Source organism: Coregonus clupeaformis, chromosome 6 (genome assembly GCF_020615455.1).
Source record: "Coregonus clupeaformis isolate EN_2021a chromosome 6, ASM2061545v1, whole genome shotgun sequence".
Lineage (NCBI taxonomy): Eukaryota > Metazoa > Chordata > Actinopteri > Salmoniformes > Salmonidae > Coregonus > Coregonus clupeaformis.
In genome coordinates, this window is record NC_059197.1 from 48,555,516 (window position 1) to 48,572,898 (window position 17,383).

Consider the following 17,383-nt stretch of genomic DNA (forward strand, 5'->3'; position numbering starts at 1 on the left):
CGCAAATAGAAAGTACAACACATGGGTCTGTGAAAGTATGCTTGATAAATAATAAATAAATAAATAAGGGAGGTGACAAGTAGCAAAAGAACAAACTCTAAAAGGAGCATATGGAGAGAAGATGTAATGGAGGAGGAAACCAAAGCCCTCCTCTGTTAGCTTCCTGCTGGGTATGGCAGCTAGGCGAGGCCCAGGATCAGAGGCCTACCCCCAGCGGAGCCCCAGGCTAATTGTCGACCTTAGGGAAGGAAGACTGTCACGTCTGGAGCAGGTGGGGTAGGGACTGGAGACACAGAGCTCACAGAGAGGAGATGACAGCTCATCCGGAAGAGGAAGCAATCACACACACACACATACACACACACACTAACAGATTCAGAAACACACATACAATACATACACACACACAAAGATATTCATACACACAGCACACACACCAACAGACACTGATGCTCGCTCAAATACACACACACACACACACACACACCCATCAGCACTCTCTCTCTCCCTCCTAAACACACACTCACACAGTCTCTGTCCAAAACACACACTTCCTCTGGGGAGGAGGAGAGGAACTGTGCCAGTGGGGGTGTGTCATGGCTGCAGGGGATGTGTCACTGCCAACCAGAGTCACTGATACTACAGACAGGGCCATGAGAGGGAGGGAGAGAGAGAGAGAGAGAGAGAGAGAGAGAGAGAGAGAGAGAGAGAGAGAGAGAGAGAGAGAGAGAGAGAGAGAGAGAGAGAGAGAGAGAGAGAGAGAGAGAGAGAGAGAGGAGAGGAGAGGAGAGAGAGAAGCGAGAGCGATAGAGGAGAGAGAGAGCGATAGAGGAGAGAGAGAGCGATAGAGGAGAGAGAGAGAGAGGAGAGAGAGAGAGAGAGATAGAGAGAGAGAGAGAGAGAAACAGAGATAGAGACAGAGAGAGAGAGAGAGAGAGAAGAGAGAGAGAGGAGAGAGAGGAGTGAGAGCGATAGAGGAGAGAGAGAGCGATAGAGGAGAGAGAGAGCGATAGAGGAGAGAGAGAGAGAGAGGAGAGAGAGCGAGAGAGATAGAGAGATGAGCGAGAGAGAGAGGAGCGAGAGAGAGAGAGAGAGAGCGATAGAGGAGAGAGAGAGAGCGAGAGAGAGAGGAGCGAGAGAGAGAGAGAGAGAGCGATAGAGGAGAGAGAGAGAGAGCGAGAGAGAGAGAGAGCGAGAGAGAGAGAGAGAGAGAGAGAGAGAGAGAGAGAGAGAGAGAGAGAGAGAGAGAGAGAAGAGAGAGAGAGAGAGAGAGAGAGAGAGAGAGAGAGAGAGAGAGAGAGAGAGAGAGAGAAGGATAGGCAGAGAGAGGAGAAGAAAGAAACTACACAGCGACCATGAGTGATTCTAAGCTCCTATTACCTGGCACTCGCTCATAGGTTCCTCTTCCTTGGTCTCCACCTTCTTGTCCAGAGTCTCTCCACTGAGCAGTGATTCCAACACTGGCCCCTCCGGCAAGCCCCCCTCCTTCTTCAGAGATGCCTCATAGTCTGAACACATACACACACACCATACTGTACGTTAGTATCTCCCACCAATACACACATTACAGTAACACTCCCCTGCTAATACATGTTAGAATTCATTCCCAGCTATCACTTTGCCCTGACAGACTAACACAACAATGCAAACACAGCTACTGTACAGCACAGGAGGCTGCGGAGGGCAGCACAGCTCATAATACTGTCTGGAACGGAGCAAATGGAATGGCATCAAACACCTGGAAACCATGTGTCTGATGTATTTGATACCATTCCACAGATTCCACTCCAGCCATTACCATGAGCCCATCCTCCCCAATTAAGGTGCCACCAACCTCCTGTGCTATACAGAGGCTTTTCTCTCTCATTCTACGGCCCCCTTATCCTCCTTATCCTCCTTTCCAGTATTCCTGTCTGTCTCTTACCAATCTTAAATTCGATTGGTCCGAGTCGCGGGTCCTCCAGAATGTTTAGCCGTCTCTTCTTGCGCCAGCAGCGGGCAGGGTACGTATATAACTGTCCTGGGGCCAAACCTGTGGGCCAAACAAAGAACAACGTCAAAGGAATTAAGTCATGTGAAAAACTGCTAAAGCAGACTCAACTATGATTAAGGAGTTATGGTGATGATATCTACTTGCAATGATTATGTGGGTGAACATCATTTTATATCCACTTTAAATAGAAGGGATATGTTAGTTTTTTGTGCAAACGGAAATACTAAGCTTTTATAATTATTTGGTTGAGGTTTATTTGCTTGACAAACCTCTATCAGTCTTTTATGTTAGTAAAAACAACACCGTCTCACTCATCCACACACACACACACACAAACACACACACACACACACTCTCTCTCTACGAAAAACTAGGAATAGCCAGAGGGAGACACGGATACTATACAGGGGTGTGAGAGAGGAGGAGAGAGAAAGAAAGAGGGAGGAGAGGAGGAGAGAGAAAGAGAGAGGGAGGAGAGGAGGAGAGAGAAAGAGAGAGGGAGGAGAGGGGAGAGAGAAAGAGAGGGAGGAGAGGGGAGAGAGAAAGAGAGGGAGGAGAGGCGAGAGAGAAAGAGAGAGAGAGGAGAGGGGAGAGAGAAAGAGAGAGGGAGGAGAGGGGAGAGAGAAAGAGAGAGAGAGGAGAGGGGAGAGAGAAAGAGAGGGAGAGGATAGGGGAGAGAAAGAGAAAGAGAGAGAGAGAGGAGAGGGGAGAGAGAGAGAAAGAGAGAGAGAGGAGAGTGGAGAGAGAAAGAGAGAGAGAGAGAGGAGAGGGGAGAGAGAAAGAGAGGGAGAGGAGAGGGGAGAGAGAAATAGAGGGAGAGGAGAGGGGAGAGAGAGAGAGTAAGAGAGGGAGGAGAGGGGAGAACAACAAAGAACACAAAAGGCTGCTGAGACCAGGAGGAGAACCAAAGATGTGAACTAGGAATGTCTGGAGGCTGTGTTCCAGACCTCCCTACCCCAGGCCTAATACCCCTTTATGCTGCCTCTTACCCTGTGTTTTATTACAGGGGTGCATGCATCGGAACACACACTAACATGTTGTCCACCAACACACACACGCACATGCACGCAGACTAGACCTTACACACGTACAAGTACACACACACACAGGCAGGCATAGGCCTTACACACACCTGGACCACGGTGGTTCTTCTCCATCCAGATGTAGCAGTTGCTCTGTGCCACGCCGGTCTGGGAGTCCAGGAAGGGCAGGCGCATGGAGCGCTCGGCACACAGGCGGGCATTGTAGCTGCGGCAGTGCTCGATGGCCTCTCTGTAGAACTCCTCGCCCAGACTGGCAGGGTGGCACACAGCGGGCACAGGGAGGCAAGAGAGAGACACAGAGCCCTGTTAACCTAGGTCATTTCACTTGAGGACCCACAGATCAACATTGCATAATCCACACTCTACAGTGAGAAAATAAAGATAGCGCATCTGTTTTTCCAAAGTACAGTATCATTCCTCTGTCTCTCTCTGTGTCTGGCAGGGGTTTTCTCAGAGGGCCTGGGATGTGTTGTGCCAGGGCATGTAGAGACTCATCAGTAGTGACACACACACGCAAGCACACGCACAAACAGTGCATGTAATGACACATGAAAAGTGAGACACTGTGCTCTGAATGTGTGAACAGAGCGAGGCTATCAGCGTCGCCGGATGAGGTAGAATAGACTGTTCACTGCCAGACGTCACATAATGTCAGTGTGTGTGTATGCATAGTTATACGTGTGGGCACTTGATGCTACGGTAATATGTGTGTATATTTGTACTGTACGTGAATGCAAGTCTATGAAATACATGTCAACGTGGATAAGTGTGTATCCTGTAGAGAGTTTATTTTGTCTGTTATCTTGTGCACCCTCCTCCCTACTCCCACCCTCCTCCCATCCTCCACCCTCCTCCCTCCTCCCACCCTCCTCCCTCCTCCCACCCTCCTCCCTCCCTCCTCCCACCCTCCTCCCTACTCCCACCCTCCTCCCTCCTCCCACCCTCCTCCCTCCCTCCTCCCTCCCTCCTCCCTCCCTCCTCCCTCCCCCCTCCCTCCTTTGTCCCTTACCTGTTCTTAATGACTGCTCCTCCAGATTGCCTGAACACAGAGATAGAGGAACACTGTGAGTCACTGCCTTCCTCCTCTCCTCTCCTCCTCCTCCCCTCCTTCTCCTCTCCTCCCCTCCTGTTCATCACCACCCTATTTTATTCCTGGTGCTAACCCAGTCACAACACCAAGGTTGCCAGCAATGGCAGACATACAGTATATTGTTCATACAATACACAGTATATAGGATCACAGTATACGTACTGTAGTCTGCAGTACATAGGATCATTATCCATACAGTATACTATACAGATGTAGGATCTTAATTTGACCTATGTTGTCGCAGCAAAATAATCCTGCAGCAACAGGATTTGAATGTTGCTTGATCGGTGGTTATTCTATTAACTGGTCAAAATGAGGCTACATGAAAAAAACAATACTCTTAATATAACCGTGTGTACCTGCGGGTTTTCACTGAATTTATGTAAATCACGAAGCTCATCTGCAATTCTCAGCAACAACAGAGTGATCAAATTAAGATCCTACACCTACATATACAATTGCAACATAGAGTATACTGTTAATACATAGATTCGCAACCATACAATACACTGTACACAGCACATACAATCCTAACCATACAGTATACTGCTATACAGTACATACGTTTGTCATCCATACAGTAGTAAATAGGAAATATAGCAAAAATTCCATTGTAACAGACAAGACAGAATATTGGGACTGGCTACACCTCACACTCCATACTATACCACCAGACCAGACCTCTGCACTGGGCATTAAAAGGGATATGGTGTGGTGCGCCCCCTTCCCTCCCTGACCTATGATCACCCACCAGTGCTTTCTATGGGATGAGAGGAGGCCTGGATACCAGAGGACCAAATGTGACACACTGCAGGGAGGAACTGGAACAAGGCTGAGGGACTTAGACTATGTCCCAATTGGCACCCTATTGCCTAATAGTGCACTACTTTTGACCAGGGCCAAGTAGTGCACCATACAGTATAGGGAATAGTGTGCGACTTGGGACAAAGCTTAGCTATGGTGGTGGTAGCAGGGAAATCAGTTCAACTGAGGCTGAGTGATGTTGGATGGGTGTGGTGGATAAGGAACAAGGTTGTGTATGGAAGTATGATATTCTTGACGTACTCTGTGTTCTACTGTACAGTTGGCATTCCACAGCATAGCTTTGATGATGGTGGAAAGTGTGGTGTAATTATTGGTGTAATCACTAGATATGTGTCATTCTTCTAGATGACAACACAGACATAATGTTTCCCATCAATCTTCATTTTCAGACAAACCTCGCAGATACGTTGGCTGGGGAGAACTCACATGTCCACACAAATAAATACTCCTAAATACAAAGAGGCAGAAGGACACACATGCACACACACACACACACACACGCAAACCTATACACCCAGCTTTTAAAATATGAAGTGTATGATGTGGAAATAGGCTTGGGCTGAAAGGCTGCACTTGCTCTGGTAGCAGAGGGAAGGGGATGCAATGGGATAAGAGGAGAGGAGAAGGAAAAAAACATTCAAAATGCAAAGCAGCTATAACCCCGGAGGTTCCCCCCTCTCCCTCCTCCTCTCCTCTCCCCCCTACGTCCCTCCCTCCACTGCACCCCTGCCCATCCATCTCGACACCGCCACCCCCCCCCATTCCCCCACTTCCCAATTCAGCCCCTCCCCCACCCCATCACCCCGGTGCTGCCATTCGAGCTATCGGAATAAGTCAGCCCTTTCAATAACAAGTTGACAGTTGTAGAAAATGGCTGCTTTCAGTTTGGTTGCTTCTGCCTGCAATCTTATTACATTACGCCGCGGCTGTTTGCCTTTGAAGGCTTAAAAAAAAAGAACAATTTTGGGTTAATGATGCTAGGCTGGGAGAGCTGAGTATATACCACATCACCAGGGAAACCAGGCAGAGACAGAGATGACCAAGCTTCTCTATCCTGTCTACCATCAGCATCCAGAGAGTCCCTCTACTAGTAGCCTACCACAACCTGGAGGAGCTGAGGGCCTGTACTGGTGGTCTGGCCTGCTTTCAGCTCCAGGGGCTTAGCAGGGACTCTGTGAGGCAGTCAGAGGTGGACAGGAAAGGCCAGGCTATGTTTCACCTGGGGGGACTCATTTATCAACTTTATGGCCACCAGCATGGAGAGGGAACCTATTTCAGCAGCATAACTCTACGGCCAGTGTGATTCTAAACAGGCGGAGGACAGATAAGGTGGACAGTGTGAGATGGCCATACAGCAGCAGCCCTAGATACAGCCAGAAATAAAAAACAGACACAAACGCGCACAAAAACACACAGAGGAGGAGGAAATAGGAAAAAGCCTGGAGCATCAAGTGCCTTTTTAATAATCTTAAACCCACAGAGCGTCTCGACACCAGGCAAACAGAGGGGAGTGATTGGTCCAAACAAAAGCAGAGCAGAGAGAGGAGCACATGGCTGGGAGCTCACCCACTAAAACACACGCACACACACACACACACACAGAGACAGGCAAACATACAACCCTCCAACATAGCACAACCCCCACCATAACCCCCTCTATAACCCACTTTCTAAGGCATTGGAAGCAAGAGCAATAAACTGCAGTCCACAGAATGGCAAATCTACACAGTACATGCTACAACTGCAATTTACAAACTACAGTACCCAAAACTCCAACCACTGGCCATTCTCCAATTAGCCTCAATTAGCAGTGGCTTGAATGAAAGAGAAACAGAGTGCTCCATCTAGAGGGAAAGTCAGGTCATTGGAAAATGAAACCTCACCGTGTAAAATATGAACCAGTCATAAAAACTAAGCTACAATTACAAAATGCCAATTAGGAAAAGGGATTACTTTCTAATGGTGATTTCTAACTTGGTTAATAAGGGGATGTATGCATAATGACCCTGCAAGAGAAATTACATGGCATTTAACTAATGGATTATCAAGGAAAGATGATTTCACATCACGTAGGCCTTCAGGAGACTGCTACGTACACTAAATAATATTTTCATAAAAGCACTCTCTCTATCATGATGTTTGAACCTGGTACCATCCAGTATAGTAGCCCCCAATATGTCCTACACACATATGGGGGAGTGGGTTGTGTGGAGGGTTGTGTGTGTGTGTGTGTGTGTGTGTGTGTGTGTGTGTGTGTGTGTGTCTGCGCAGATGGCCGATGCTGAGATGGCCAGGTGTGCCAGGCAGATGTGTAGACCAGTGTGTGAAGGCAGCAGTGTGGTGAACAGCCTCTGTAGACTAGCCGTCTGACCATGGCCACAAGCCTTCAGTACTGATGCTATACTGCTCTGGTCCACATAACACAGGAGTGTGAGGCAGGCTCTGCCTTGCCTGGTGGAGGAAAGGCAATCTGTGCACCCATCCCCCCACATTCAGTCTGCAGATTACACTATGCAATAATACCCTTACCCATTCAACCCCCTCCTCCTCCTCCCTCCACCCCCCCCACCCTTCTCAGTACCCAGAGAAATTATTTATCTTTTTTCCCCCCCCTCTACAGATGTGACTGCCTTTTCTTGGTCTCTCAGTGCTCTCAGTAGATTGCTGTGCTGCTGGGGACTAGGAGATGTAAAGCTATAGGCCTGGTGTAGTGAGCAGAACAGCACAGAACTGAACAGCACAGAGACCTAACCCAGCCTCAGCCTCACACGCCCAACCAGACCCTGAAAATGAGGGCAGACATGTATGCGCTCTAGAAAATACATACTTAGCAGTATTATCAAACCATGTGAGGGCAACGAAATGTAATGCATGGTACAGGAAAGAGATGAATTCCATCCAAACATAATCTATTGTAGCCTGTATGTATTGCGTCCACCCAAACTCACTACATCTTTTTGTTTTGTTGTTTTTTTACACTCTCCAACAGTTGACAGTGAACATACATTGTGCATAATAAAAGAACCGTACACAGACAAGCACACCGACTTCTTGTCACTTTGGGAGATGGCTTTGACGTAGCCATGTAGCATGAAACATAAGCGTTTTTCATGGCTAGGATGCCCGTCAGTGACTAGGCTGTGATGACAGGTGTGTGTGCGTGTGCGTTTGCGTGTGGTAGTGCGTGCAGGCCTGTGTGTGTGCGTGTGTGTGTGTTCGTGCAGGCCTGTTTGTGTGTGTGTGTGTGTGTGTGTGTGTGTGTAAAGTAAGTGTGGGAGCTAGCATCTGCCAGTCTAACAGCCGGAAGACATTGGGCTGTTGAGAGGACTGTGGCGTTGTTCACCAGGAGCTGTCATACACACACACACACTGCTGATGTTGAGCTGATGCTGACACATCTACAGACAGCAACACAGACAGCTGCACCACTGTAGGACTACCACACATCTCATCTGTTCATGTAACATGTCACTGAGACAAATACAGCTTTGCATAGTGTGTGTGTAGGGCTGGGAATCACTAGGGACCTCACCATACAATATTATCACCATACTTAGGTGCCGATACCATATGTATTGCGATTCTCACAATTCTATATGTATTGCAATTCGATACTGTGATTTTATTGAGATTTGATGTTCTAAATATATTGCTCACCTGTCTTCTGCAGAGGGACAAGAGAGAGCCATGAGAAAATGAGTTTTGATCAGTCATGGAAATAAAAGTGCTGAAAACAAATTGGCTCCCTATTTAAAAAGAAGATGGAGAACAAGCTATGAAGGACAAATACTGGAATTCTGGTGCAGGTACAGCCAACTAGCAAAAATAATATCGCAATATGTAACTGTATCGATTTCCCCCCCCATCACGTGGTGTGTGTGTGTGTGTGTGTGTGTGTGTGTGTGTGTGTGCATGTGAGTGTGTGTGTGTAAGTGAATGAAGTGGAGAGAGAGAATGCATCTGTACATTAGGTGTCTCTATGTATCTATAGGTCTGTGTTAGGTATGTTTGCATTCATCTGCATGTTACCGTCACCACCTTGTTGCCATGTTACAGGCCTCTGGTTTTGCATAAAGTGTCATATGTCTGTGTGTCTGCCTATGTGACTGTATTCTATAGGACAGTGTTTCCCAACTCCAGTCCTCCAGTATCCACAACAGAACACATTTTTATTGTAGCCCTGAACCAGCACACCTGATTCAACTTGTCAACTAATCATCAAGCCCTCGATGATCTGAATCAAGTGTGTTTGTCTGGGGCTACAACAAAAATGTGTGCTGTTGTGGGTACTCTAGAACCAGAGTTGGGAAACACTGCTATAGATGGGTGTGGCTGATGCTGTGAGTCTGTTTATGCACAATACATATTCCTTGTGTGTCTGTATATTGTGTGTCTATGCGTTTGTGTCTGGAGCTTGTGTATGTATGTGTTTGTATATTCTGTGTATGTGTACTGTGAGTCTGAGTGTGCATTTAGGGCAGTACATCAGGGCATGGCAATCCAACTGCCGTGGCTGAACACTGGTCCTTCAGGTATGATTTATTGACTCTGCACTTTTGCTGTTATTACATGGATGGATCCTTCCTCCCTTCTCTCTCTCCTCTCCTCTCTCTCTCTCTCTCCTCTCCTCCCTCTCTCTCACTTTCTCCAACGTTATTAACTTGCTGCAGGAGGAAATACTAATTTGCTTCACATGACTCCACCCACCAATTTGTAGCAGAGATCCATACCATTGGCCAGAGACAATGGAACTAAAGGAATTACCTCAGAGGGAATAGTGTACTGTAGAATGGGATTACTGCCGAATGTATAGAATTGTGTGTGTATGTGTATGTGTGTGCGTGCACATGAGCATGTGTGTGTGCCAGAGAATAGAATTGTAGTAATGACCAGAGAGTGGGATTAGAGGAATGTTTCGGGACGAGCAGGAATACTTGGAGATTTTTATAGATTATTACAGAGTAGGACTGTTAAGGATGCCAGTAGAAGTAGATTGTTATGCCATGTGAATGTACACAACACTTGCTTTACCACTGATTAAAATGTCTACGGACCGTTGTGACATTATTTCTACCAATGGATTATTTTCCCCTGTGATGTGTAATGAATGCGAGCTGGGACCTACTGTCTGTGCCATGCAACTGTGCAATGCAATTCAAGCATGTTTATTGCTGCAGCCTATTCTGTCAGTTGCATTGCATGCACTGCACCAAGCCCATCTTCTGTCAGCGGACCTTGCATCACCCTGTTCGTTCCATCCCTACCTGTCATTGTCACAGTCACAGGCAATAACACTAAAGCAAAGGTACCACGTTTATAACCCCAAAGCATTGTATGCATACAAAACAAAAGCTGCCAATAGGCATCCATCCAAATACATGTTTGGAATTACATCCTCAGTCTCCTCTCTTCTTCAATCAACCCTTTCATTGCCCTCATTATTACACGTCTGTCTTTCTTTCAGTCAGTCTGAATCAGATTATTTTAGGGGCTCTTCTGAATGTTCCCAGTCACACAGCTAGATCCATGTCCCAACCATCCCCCACAGTCGTATGCCCTATCCAAATGACCCTACTACTCCAAAACCAGTGAAACTATTTTGGAAAACATGGCTGATGAATCATGGCCCCTTCATTGCTGTGCATCCATACTAGGCATACTTCCTGTGTCTTTCCTGCACATCCAATGGAGGTTTCCTAAGTGAAATATTATAATAGCCTACTTGGCCACTACTGTAAAGGGCTGTTGTAGTTCCTATTCTCCCTGTCCTGAACTACAACTCGAGACTACAGCTGGCGACAATATAGGATCCCAAAGCACAGGGAAGTGACTGACAGTTGGCTAGGTAGCAATGGAGAAATAGGTCATAGAGCTAAAAATACTTATCTGTGTCTCTCTCTCGTCTTCCCATGAAGACAAAGAGAAGAAGGTCTATGTGGAAAAAAGGGAGAATGATGGCAATAAACCAGAAAAGAAATGCCCTCACAGAGAGAGGGAGAGAGAGAGAGAGAGAGAGAGAGAGAGAGAGAGAGAGAGAGAGAGAGAGAGAGGATGCTCAGGCTCCAGTGAACTCGGCAGGCCTGGCTGTTTGTTTAAACAGTGCCTGAGTACAGAATTATGTGGAATTAATATCCCTCAGATCAGTCAGGCACGGCAGAATAACTACCACAACAGTCAGTCAGCATATGGCCTCCTCCTCCAAGTAGAGTGACAGTATGAAAGGATGGGGGGAAAGAAGGAGAAAGGGAGTCAGTGGAGGAAGAGAGAAAGAGTTAAAAACCAGGAGACATGATAAGGGCAAGGGGTCGGGGTAGGTTTGAGGATGGATGGAAGGAGAATGAACAGAGGGAGAGACCCCTAAAGAACTGAGAATTGAGTTGTGAGTCAGGGATGGCAATATGAGGGCAGCAGAGGGTGGGTGAGCTAGAGAGAGCGAGAGAGAAAGAGAGAAGAGGAGTAGCAGAGAGATTAAAGGAGGACTAGTGGAGAAGTTAAGGGACTGCCCAGTAGATTGTTGGTTCTCTGAGGATTTGCCTCCACACACTGAACTCTTTGAACCTCTGAGAAGCATGGGACAACAGTTGAGTAGTGAGCGCCGAATACTCCAAATCAGTAGGCTAGATTACATTATATAAGCAGCGGGAGCAGTGGTAACTAGACTCTTACTGAGAAACATTCAAGTCAGAATTAATCAGTTCCTAGTCCATTGATGGCTCCTATCCCATGCCATTCCCTTTTCTCCCTGCATTCGTATTTTTCATGCAAATAAGTCAAACGAATCCCCTTGACATGGCCTTGCAAAGGCCTCTGGGAGCGTCTATGTCCCCACTTGTTCCCAGTAATTGAGCAACCGGAGACCAGGCGGGCAGCAGAAAGGAACTCAGCCGCGCGCATCACTGGGAGCACAGATATGCACAGGTTTGCTAAAACACTCCCATAGAAATCCCAATTAATAACTCATAATTGACAAAAATGGGTGGTAGGCTACTGCTGGTTGGCCTAAACCGTGTGTGACTGTGTTTATTATATCTGTTTTCAGAACAAAATGCAACTGGACAACAAATGCAACAAATGAATATAAAAATGTTCTAGCTACTCTCCGATAACAATGGGGTAGCCTAAACAGAGAATTTTATAATGAGAAAATGAGCGGCATAGGTGATGCCTCCAGCGCCACCTTTCACCTCTCAGGTTCCTGTGCTGTGCACGATCACTATCGGTAGGCAATAGGCTGATTTAATGACATTTTAAGAGATGCAGTTTTGCCTTACTAAAACTCACACACGATTTGCCATTTTATTTATGCATATTTACATTTACATTTGACATTTTAGTCATTTAGCAGACGCTCTTATCCAGAGCGACTTACAGTAAGTGAGTGCATACATCAGTAACCCATCATTTTAGGCTATTGGCCATATCCTATGGCAACAAAAATCCTAACTTGTGTTAGTTTCCTCAATAATTAGAACGCCATCACTGCCGCGCATCAAATACATTGTGTTATAGACAAATAAATACATTTAAGCAGTTAACTGTTGCTTGTAATAGGCTATTCGTATACGTTCGTTGTCATGATTTACATGAAATGTCGCCTGTCTGGATTTCAGAGAGCGCTGACAGCACAGCATCAACTGCATCGCAACTACATTCCCGCTCAGGTAACATCCGATGTGTTTCGCGCTACAGTAGGCTGCCAAGTTCTTTGTTAGACAGGCTGCAAATGCCTAAATGTAACCAAACACTCCAGAAAATCATTTTCGAGAGTCGAGTTATTATGTTTTCAATTATTTCTAATCGAAAAGGTCTCTCAAGTGCATTTTACCAAGCTGACAAACGTACAGCCACCTTTTGAACACGAGCCCAGGCTGCATTCTGCACGTTGAAATGTTATTGTGTAAATTCTGCACAAAGGAATCGAATGGAAACTTGATGGAATGTTCACGGTTCAACGCGACTGGCAGAGATGACACTAGTCTAATAAAAGCAACCACTCCCGGCACATAAGTTAACAATTTTATATGATGCAAGGCTACACAATATTTTATCAGGTGTTTGCATATAGGAACGCATGTCTTTTTGGAGCGAAGATGCGCTGCCTGTAAACACTGCTGCCATTATAATCGCAAGCACGTAGGCTATTTTGCCAAGAGGTCAGTCTACAAGAAAAGGATGTCCAAAGGGTATTAGGTTTCAGCCGACATAGGCTACCACCGGCTTGGTTTTGCCTACCTGTTTACAGCCTAACACAATAATGTGAACAGGTATCAAGCACAACCTTTTCAAAAAACCGCTGCCACTCGCTATTATTCGCTATTATTAGGGAAGTCGATTTGATAGAAAACCGCTACCGGATCAGCCATGCAAGTTGGCTGCGATCTTGTCTATTGACTACGGATACCGGGTAATAAATTGTACCTCAACATTCCACCATAGCGCCCTCATGCAATTTCTGGCTCAGTGAAATTGTTTCTAGGCATGCATAGGCAGCTCTGCATTTTGGAACATAACCCGGAAAAAAATAAAGTTGTTTCAAATATACCTTTCCATCGCTATTACACTACCATTTAAATATATGTAGCTTGCTATATGCTTGCGATGTAGCCTATAGGCTGGATACTTATTTACGATGCATAAAATTGTCAACCATTACCTAGGCTACATGGACTGACAGCATCCACAAATGTATCCCTAAAAATGTAAAAGATAAAATGTATGCACTTACGATTTCAGGGGGTTCTGTACCACTGTGGCCATTTTGATATAGTATGATAGATACAATGTAACACTGCAGATCCCGGTATTGCACATGTAATATAACAGAAATTTCATTCATTCTCTGGGGCTGCGGCTGGGACTGCCAGCCAATAGGAGCGGGAACGCTCAGTGACAGGTCTGGGGAAATGTAGTTTTTGCACATGTGAATAAGTAACATACTGAGAGTCAATGCACTACAACTACCAGTATGTATCGCGGTCAACTGTATAACGATCCCGCCTTGGACTTCTACGGTAAGCCAAACCGTCTACTGTAATGTCAAGGTAGGTGTGCTACTGGACTGTCAGTCTGTAGGTGCCATTCTAACTGATGCATTGTTTCCTTGTCTTGCAGATATAGAAATACATTAAGGGCGAGGCTGAATGCGCACCATCTCTCAGAGAGGATGCTAAAGAGTTATGTTCTGTGTTTCAATGTAACAATAGCAACTTTTTGAAACAATGTTTCAAATATAGGATGCTAAATTGTAGATTTATGTTTCACCAACATCAGAATTGCATCCTGTCTTGGACAGTGCCCAGGTTGGAATGTAAGGTGAATAACCTATTTGTGTATTCACTTTTTTTGTAATTTTTGTCATAAATCGATTGTGTAAGATTATACTAAATAGAGTTTACTGTTCATGCTGGGCTCATTTCCCACAATAACATCAGTGATAATCTTCATAGGCCAATTAATAATGATATCATCTATTCTAGGTGAGCCGATGCTGAATAGGTTTAATAATTGACCGTTTTGGGGGACAGTGGAGTAGGGAGGATAATTGATTATTTTAGGATTTGCCTCTTCATCTGTTGAACCAAGACAGTGGGCACAGCAGTGATGGGATTTCTCTCCACGTCAGTTTAGCAGCAGTGGCGCCACTGAAGCCACTCTGTGACGTGATATTTATAAATCTCTGCTAACAAATATTTAATGAACATTAGCAAGGTCATTCTATGGAAGGACTATTCCAATAGAATATACCCAGGCAGAAATTGTTCTGGATTTACTGTGGAGTGCATGACATACCAAGCAAAAGTGCACTAACTGCACATTTGGTCAAAAAATGTGTTACTGACATTTTTGATACATTCAATACATGCTTTATCATGTGGACGAATATCCTGCCTCCATTGTGTTGTGTTATGGAGAAAATGGTGGGTCATGTTTGTAGTAACTGCAAAAAAGTTACAGTGAAACCAAGGAAAGAAGCAGTAACTGCCATCACTCACATCAGTTACTGCCTTTTACCTTGGTTTCACTGAGCTTTGGGCTGCAGTGTCTATGGTTTACCTTGGTACTATTGATTGTTCTTTACTGATCCAAGTATCAAACTACACTACATTACCAAAAGTATGTGGACACCAGCTTGTCAAACATCTCATTCCAAAATCATGGCCATTAATATGGAGTTGGTCCCCCCTTTGCTGCTATAACAGCCTCCACTATTCTGGGAAGGCTTTCCACTAGATGTTGGAACATTGCTGCGATGACAGCCACAAGAGCATTAGTGAGGTCGGCACTGATGTTGGGCGATTAGGCCTGGCTCGCAGTCAGCGTTCCAATTCATCCCAAAGGTGTTAGATCAAATCAAATCAAATTTTATTTGTCACATACACGTGTTTAGCAGATGTTATTGTGGGTGTAGCGAAATGCTTGTGCTTCTAGCTCCGACAGTGCAGTAATATCTAACAAGTAATATCTAACAATTTCACAACATATACCTAATACACACAAATCTAGTAAGGAATGGAATTTAAGAATATATACAAATATGGACAAGCAATGACAGAGCGGCATGGACTAAGATACAGTAGAATATTATAGAATAGAATACAGTATATAAATATGAGATGACTAGGGCGGCAGGTAGCTTAGTGGGTAAGAGCGTTGTGCCAGTAACCGAAAGGTCGCTGGTTCTAATCCCCGAGCCGACTAGGTGAAATATCTGTCGATGTGCCCTTGAGCAAGGCACTTAACCCTAATTGCTCCTGTAAGTCGCTCTGGATAAGAGCGTCTGCTAAATGACCAAAAACAAAATTAAAAAAATAATAATAATAAATAAATAAAATAAAATAAATAATATATAATAATAAATAGTGAAAGATATGTAAACATAATTAAAGTGACTAGTGTTCAATTTCTTAATGTGGCCAGTGATTTCAATAGGCAGCAGCAGACTCTAATGTGCTAGTGATGGCTATTTAACAGTCTGATTTAACAGTCTTGAGATAGAAGCTGTTTTTCATTCTCTCGGTCCCAGCTGTGATGCACCTGATGCTCTCAATTGTGCATCTGTAAAAGTTTGTGAGGGTTTTAGGTGCCAAGCCAAATTTCTTCAGCCTCCTGAGGTTGAAGAGGCTCTGTTGCGCCTTCTTCACCACACTGTTTGCGTGGGTGGACCATTTCAGTTTGTCAGTGATGTGTACACCAAGGAACTTGAAGCTTTCCACCTTCGCCACCGCGGTCCCGTCGATGTGGATAGGGGGGTGCACCCTCTGCTGTTTCCTGAAGTCCACGATCATCTCCTTGAAGTCCACACATTCCTGCCGCCAAAAGGACCAACCGCATGGACAACCGGCAAGTACATTAAAATATAATTTTATTCAACATTCTGGCTTGTAGAGCCATGAGAGGAAACTTCCCTGATTCAAACGCTAATTTCTGCCAGTACTCAGGCCTATTTGATTTTTTAAAATATATACAAATATGGACAAGCAATGACAGAGCGGCATGGACTAAGATACAGTAGAATATTATAGGAAGGACTATTGGCTAAATTCTGCATACATTATTTACATGGAAATTCAAATAATTAAATGTTATTTTCAAGATAGTTAATACAAAAAAATAATGTACATACTGTATGTAGGCCTATTCCCCTAGAGCAGGGTTTCCCTAAATCGGTTCTCAGGATCCCAAGGGGTGCACGTTTTGTGATTTTTGCCCTAGCACTACACAGCTGGTTCAAATAATAAAACTTTTTTTTTTTTTTTTTTGGGGGCTTCTACTGAGCTAGAAACACATTGAATAACATATTCATACATGGAATATTTAATTAAAATAAAAAGGAAGTTTGTTTTGAAGTGTCTTTCCTATACCTCAGCGATATGAGAAAGATCAGGAAAATATTAGTAAAAATAAAATACTCATACAGTAGGCTCTCTTTTTTTCCCCTTCTTTTTCTTTTTACACTAAATTCTTCCATATATACAGTACTTCCTAGAGCAAAACCGACATGTATGCTACATGTTCGTGACATTCTCACCTTTCCATAGAGGGGTCATAATAGTTAGGAGTTATAACCTTTCGGATGCTACAGATGTTTTCGTGATAAGACCGATTTTCGGGAAGTCTCATGGTCTGACAAACACTGCTGTAGCTATGCCACCTTTCACCGCAGATGTGGAAGGCTGACATCGGCGGATGCAGTAAATTGAGACGCAGCCCATTGCAAAAAAACATATCTCTAGATTAAACGGAAGGATTTTTAGGTTTTTATTTTTACTATGCTAATTCGACTCTAGGCGGTCCAGCATCTAATCAGTTCAGTGGTTTTCACAAATCATGCCGTGTTCATTGATTTCGTGTCAATTTGCATATTCACCACAAGATGGTGGTGCTGCTGGGCATACGACAGAACGCTTCTCACGTAACTACGTTGTCTTTTGG

The 17,383-nt window shown here is 44.8% G+C and overlaps 1 protein-coding gene across 1 annotated transcript in view; it reads right to left on the reverse strand.

The window, feature by feature from the left end:
• The window catches only part of LOC121567501 (zinc finger protein neuro-d4-like), a 44,707-nt gene extending 30,924 nt beyond the window's left edge, over window positions 1-13,783 (reverse strand). Inside the window, exons 1-5 of the mRNA XM_045220857.1 lie at window positions 13,677-13,783; window positions 4,046-4,075; window positions 3,126-3,286; window positions 1,925-2,032; window positions 1,381-1,508 (exon numbers count right to left, since the gene is read on the reverse strand). Of these exons, the coding sequence (XP_045076792.1) occupies window positions 1,381-1,508; window positions 1,925-2,032; window positions 3,126-3,286; window positions 4,046-4,075; window positions 13,677-13,783 (534 nt within the window). The remainder of the gene's footprint in view (window positions 1-1,380; window positions 1,509-1,924; window positions 2,033-3,125; window positions 3,287-4,045; window positions 4,076-13,676) is intronic.
• Window positions 13,784-17,383: the final 3,600 nt, after the last annotated feature.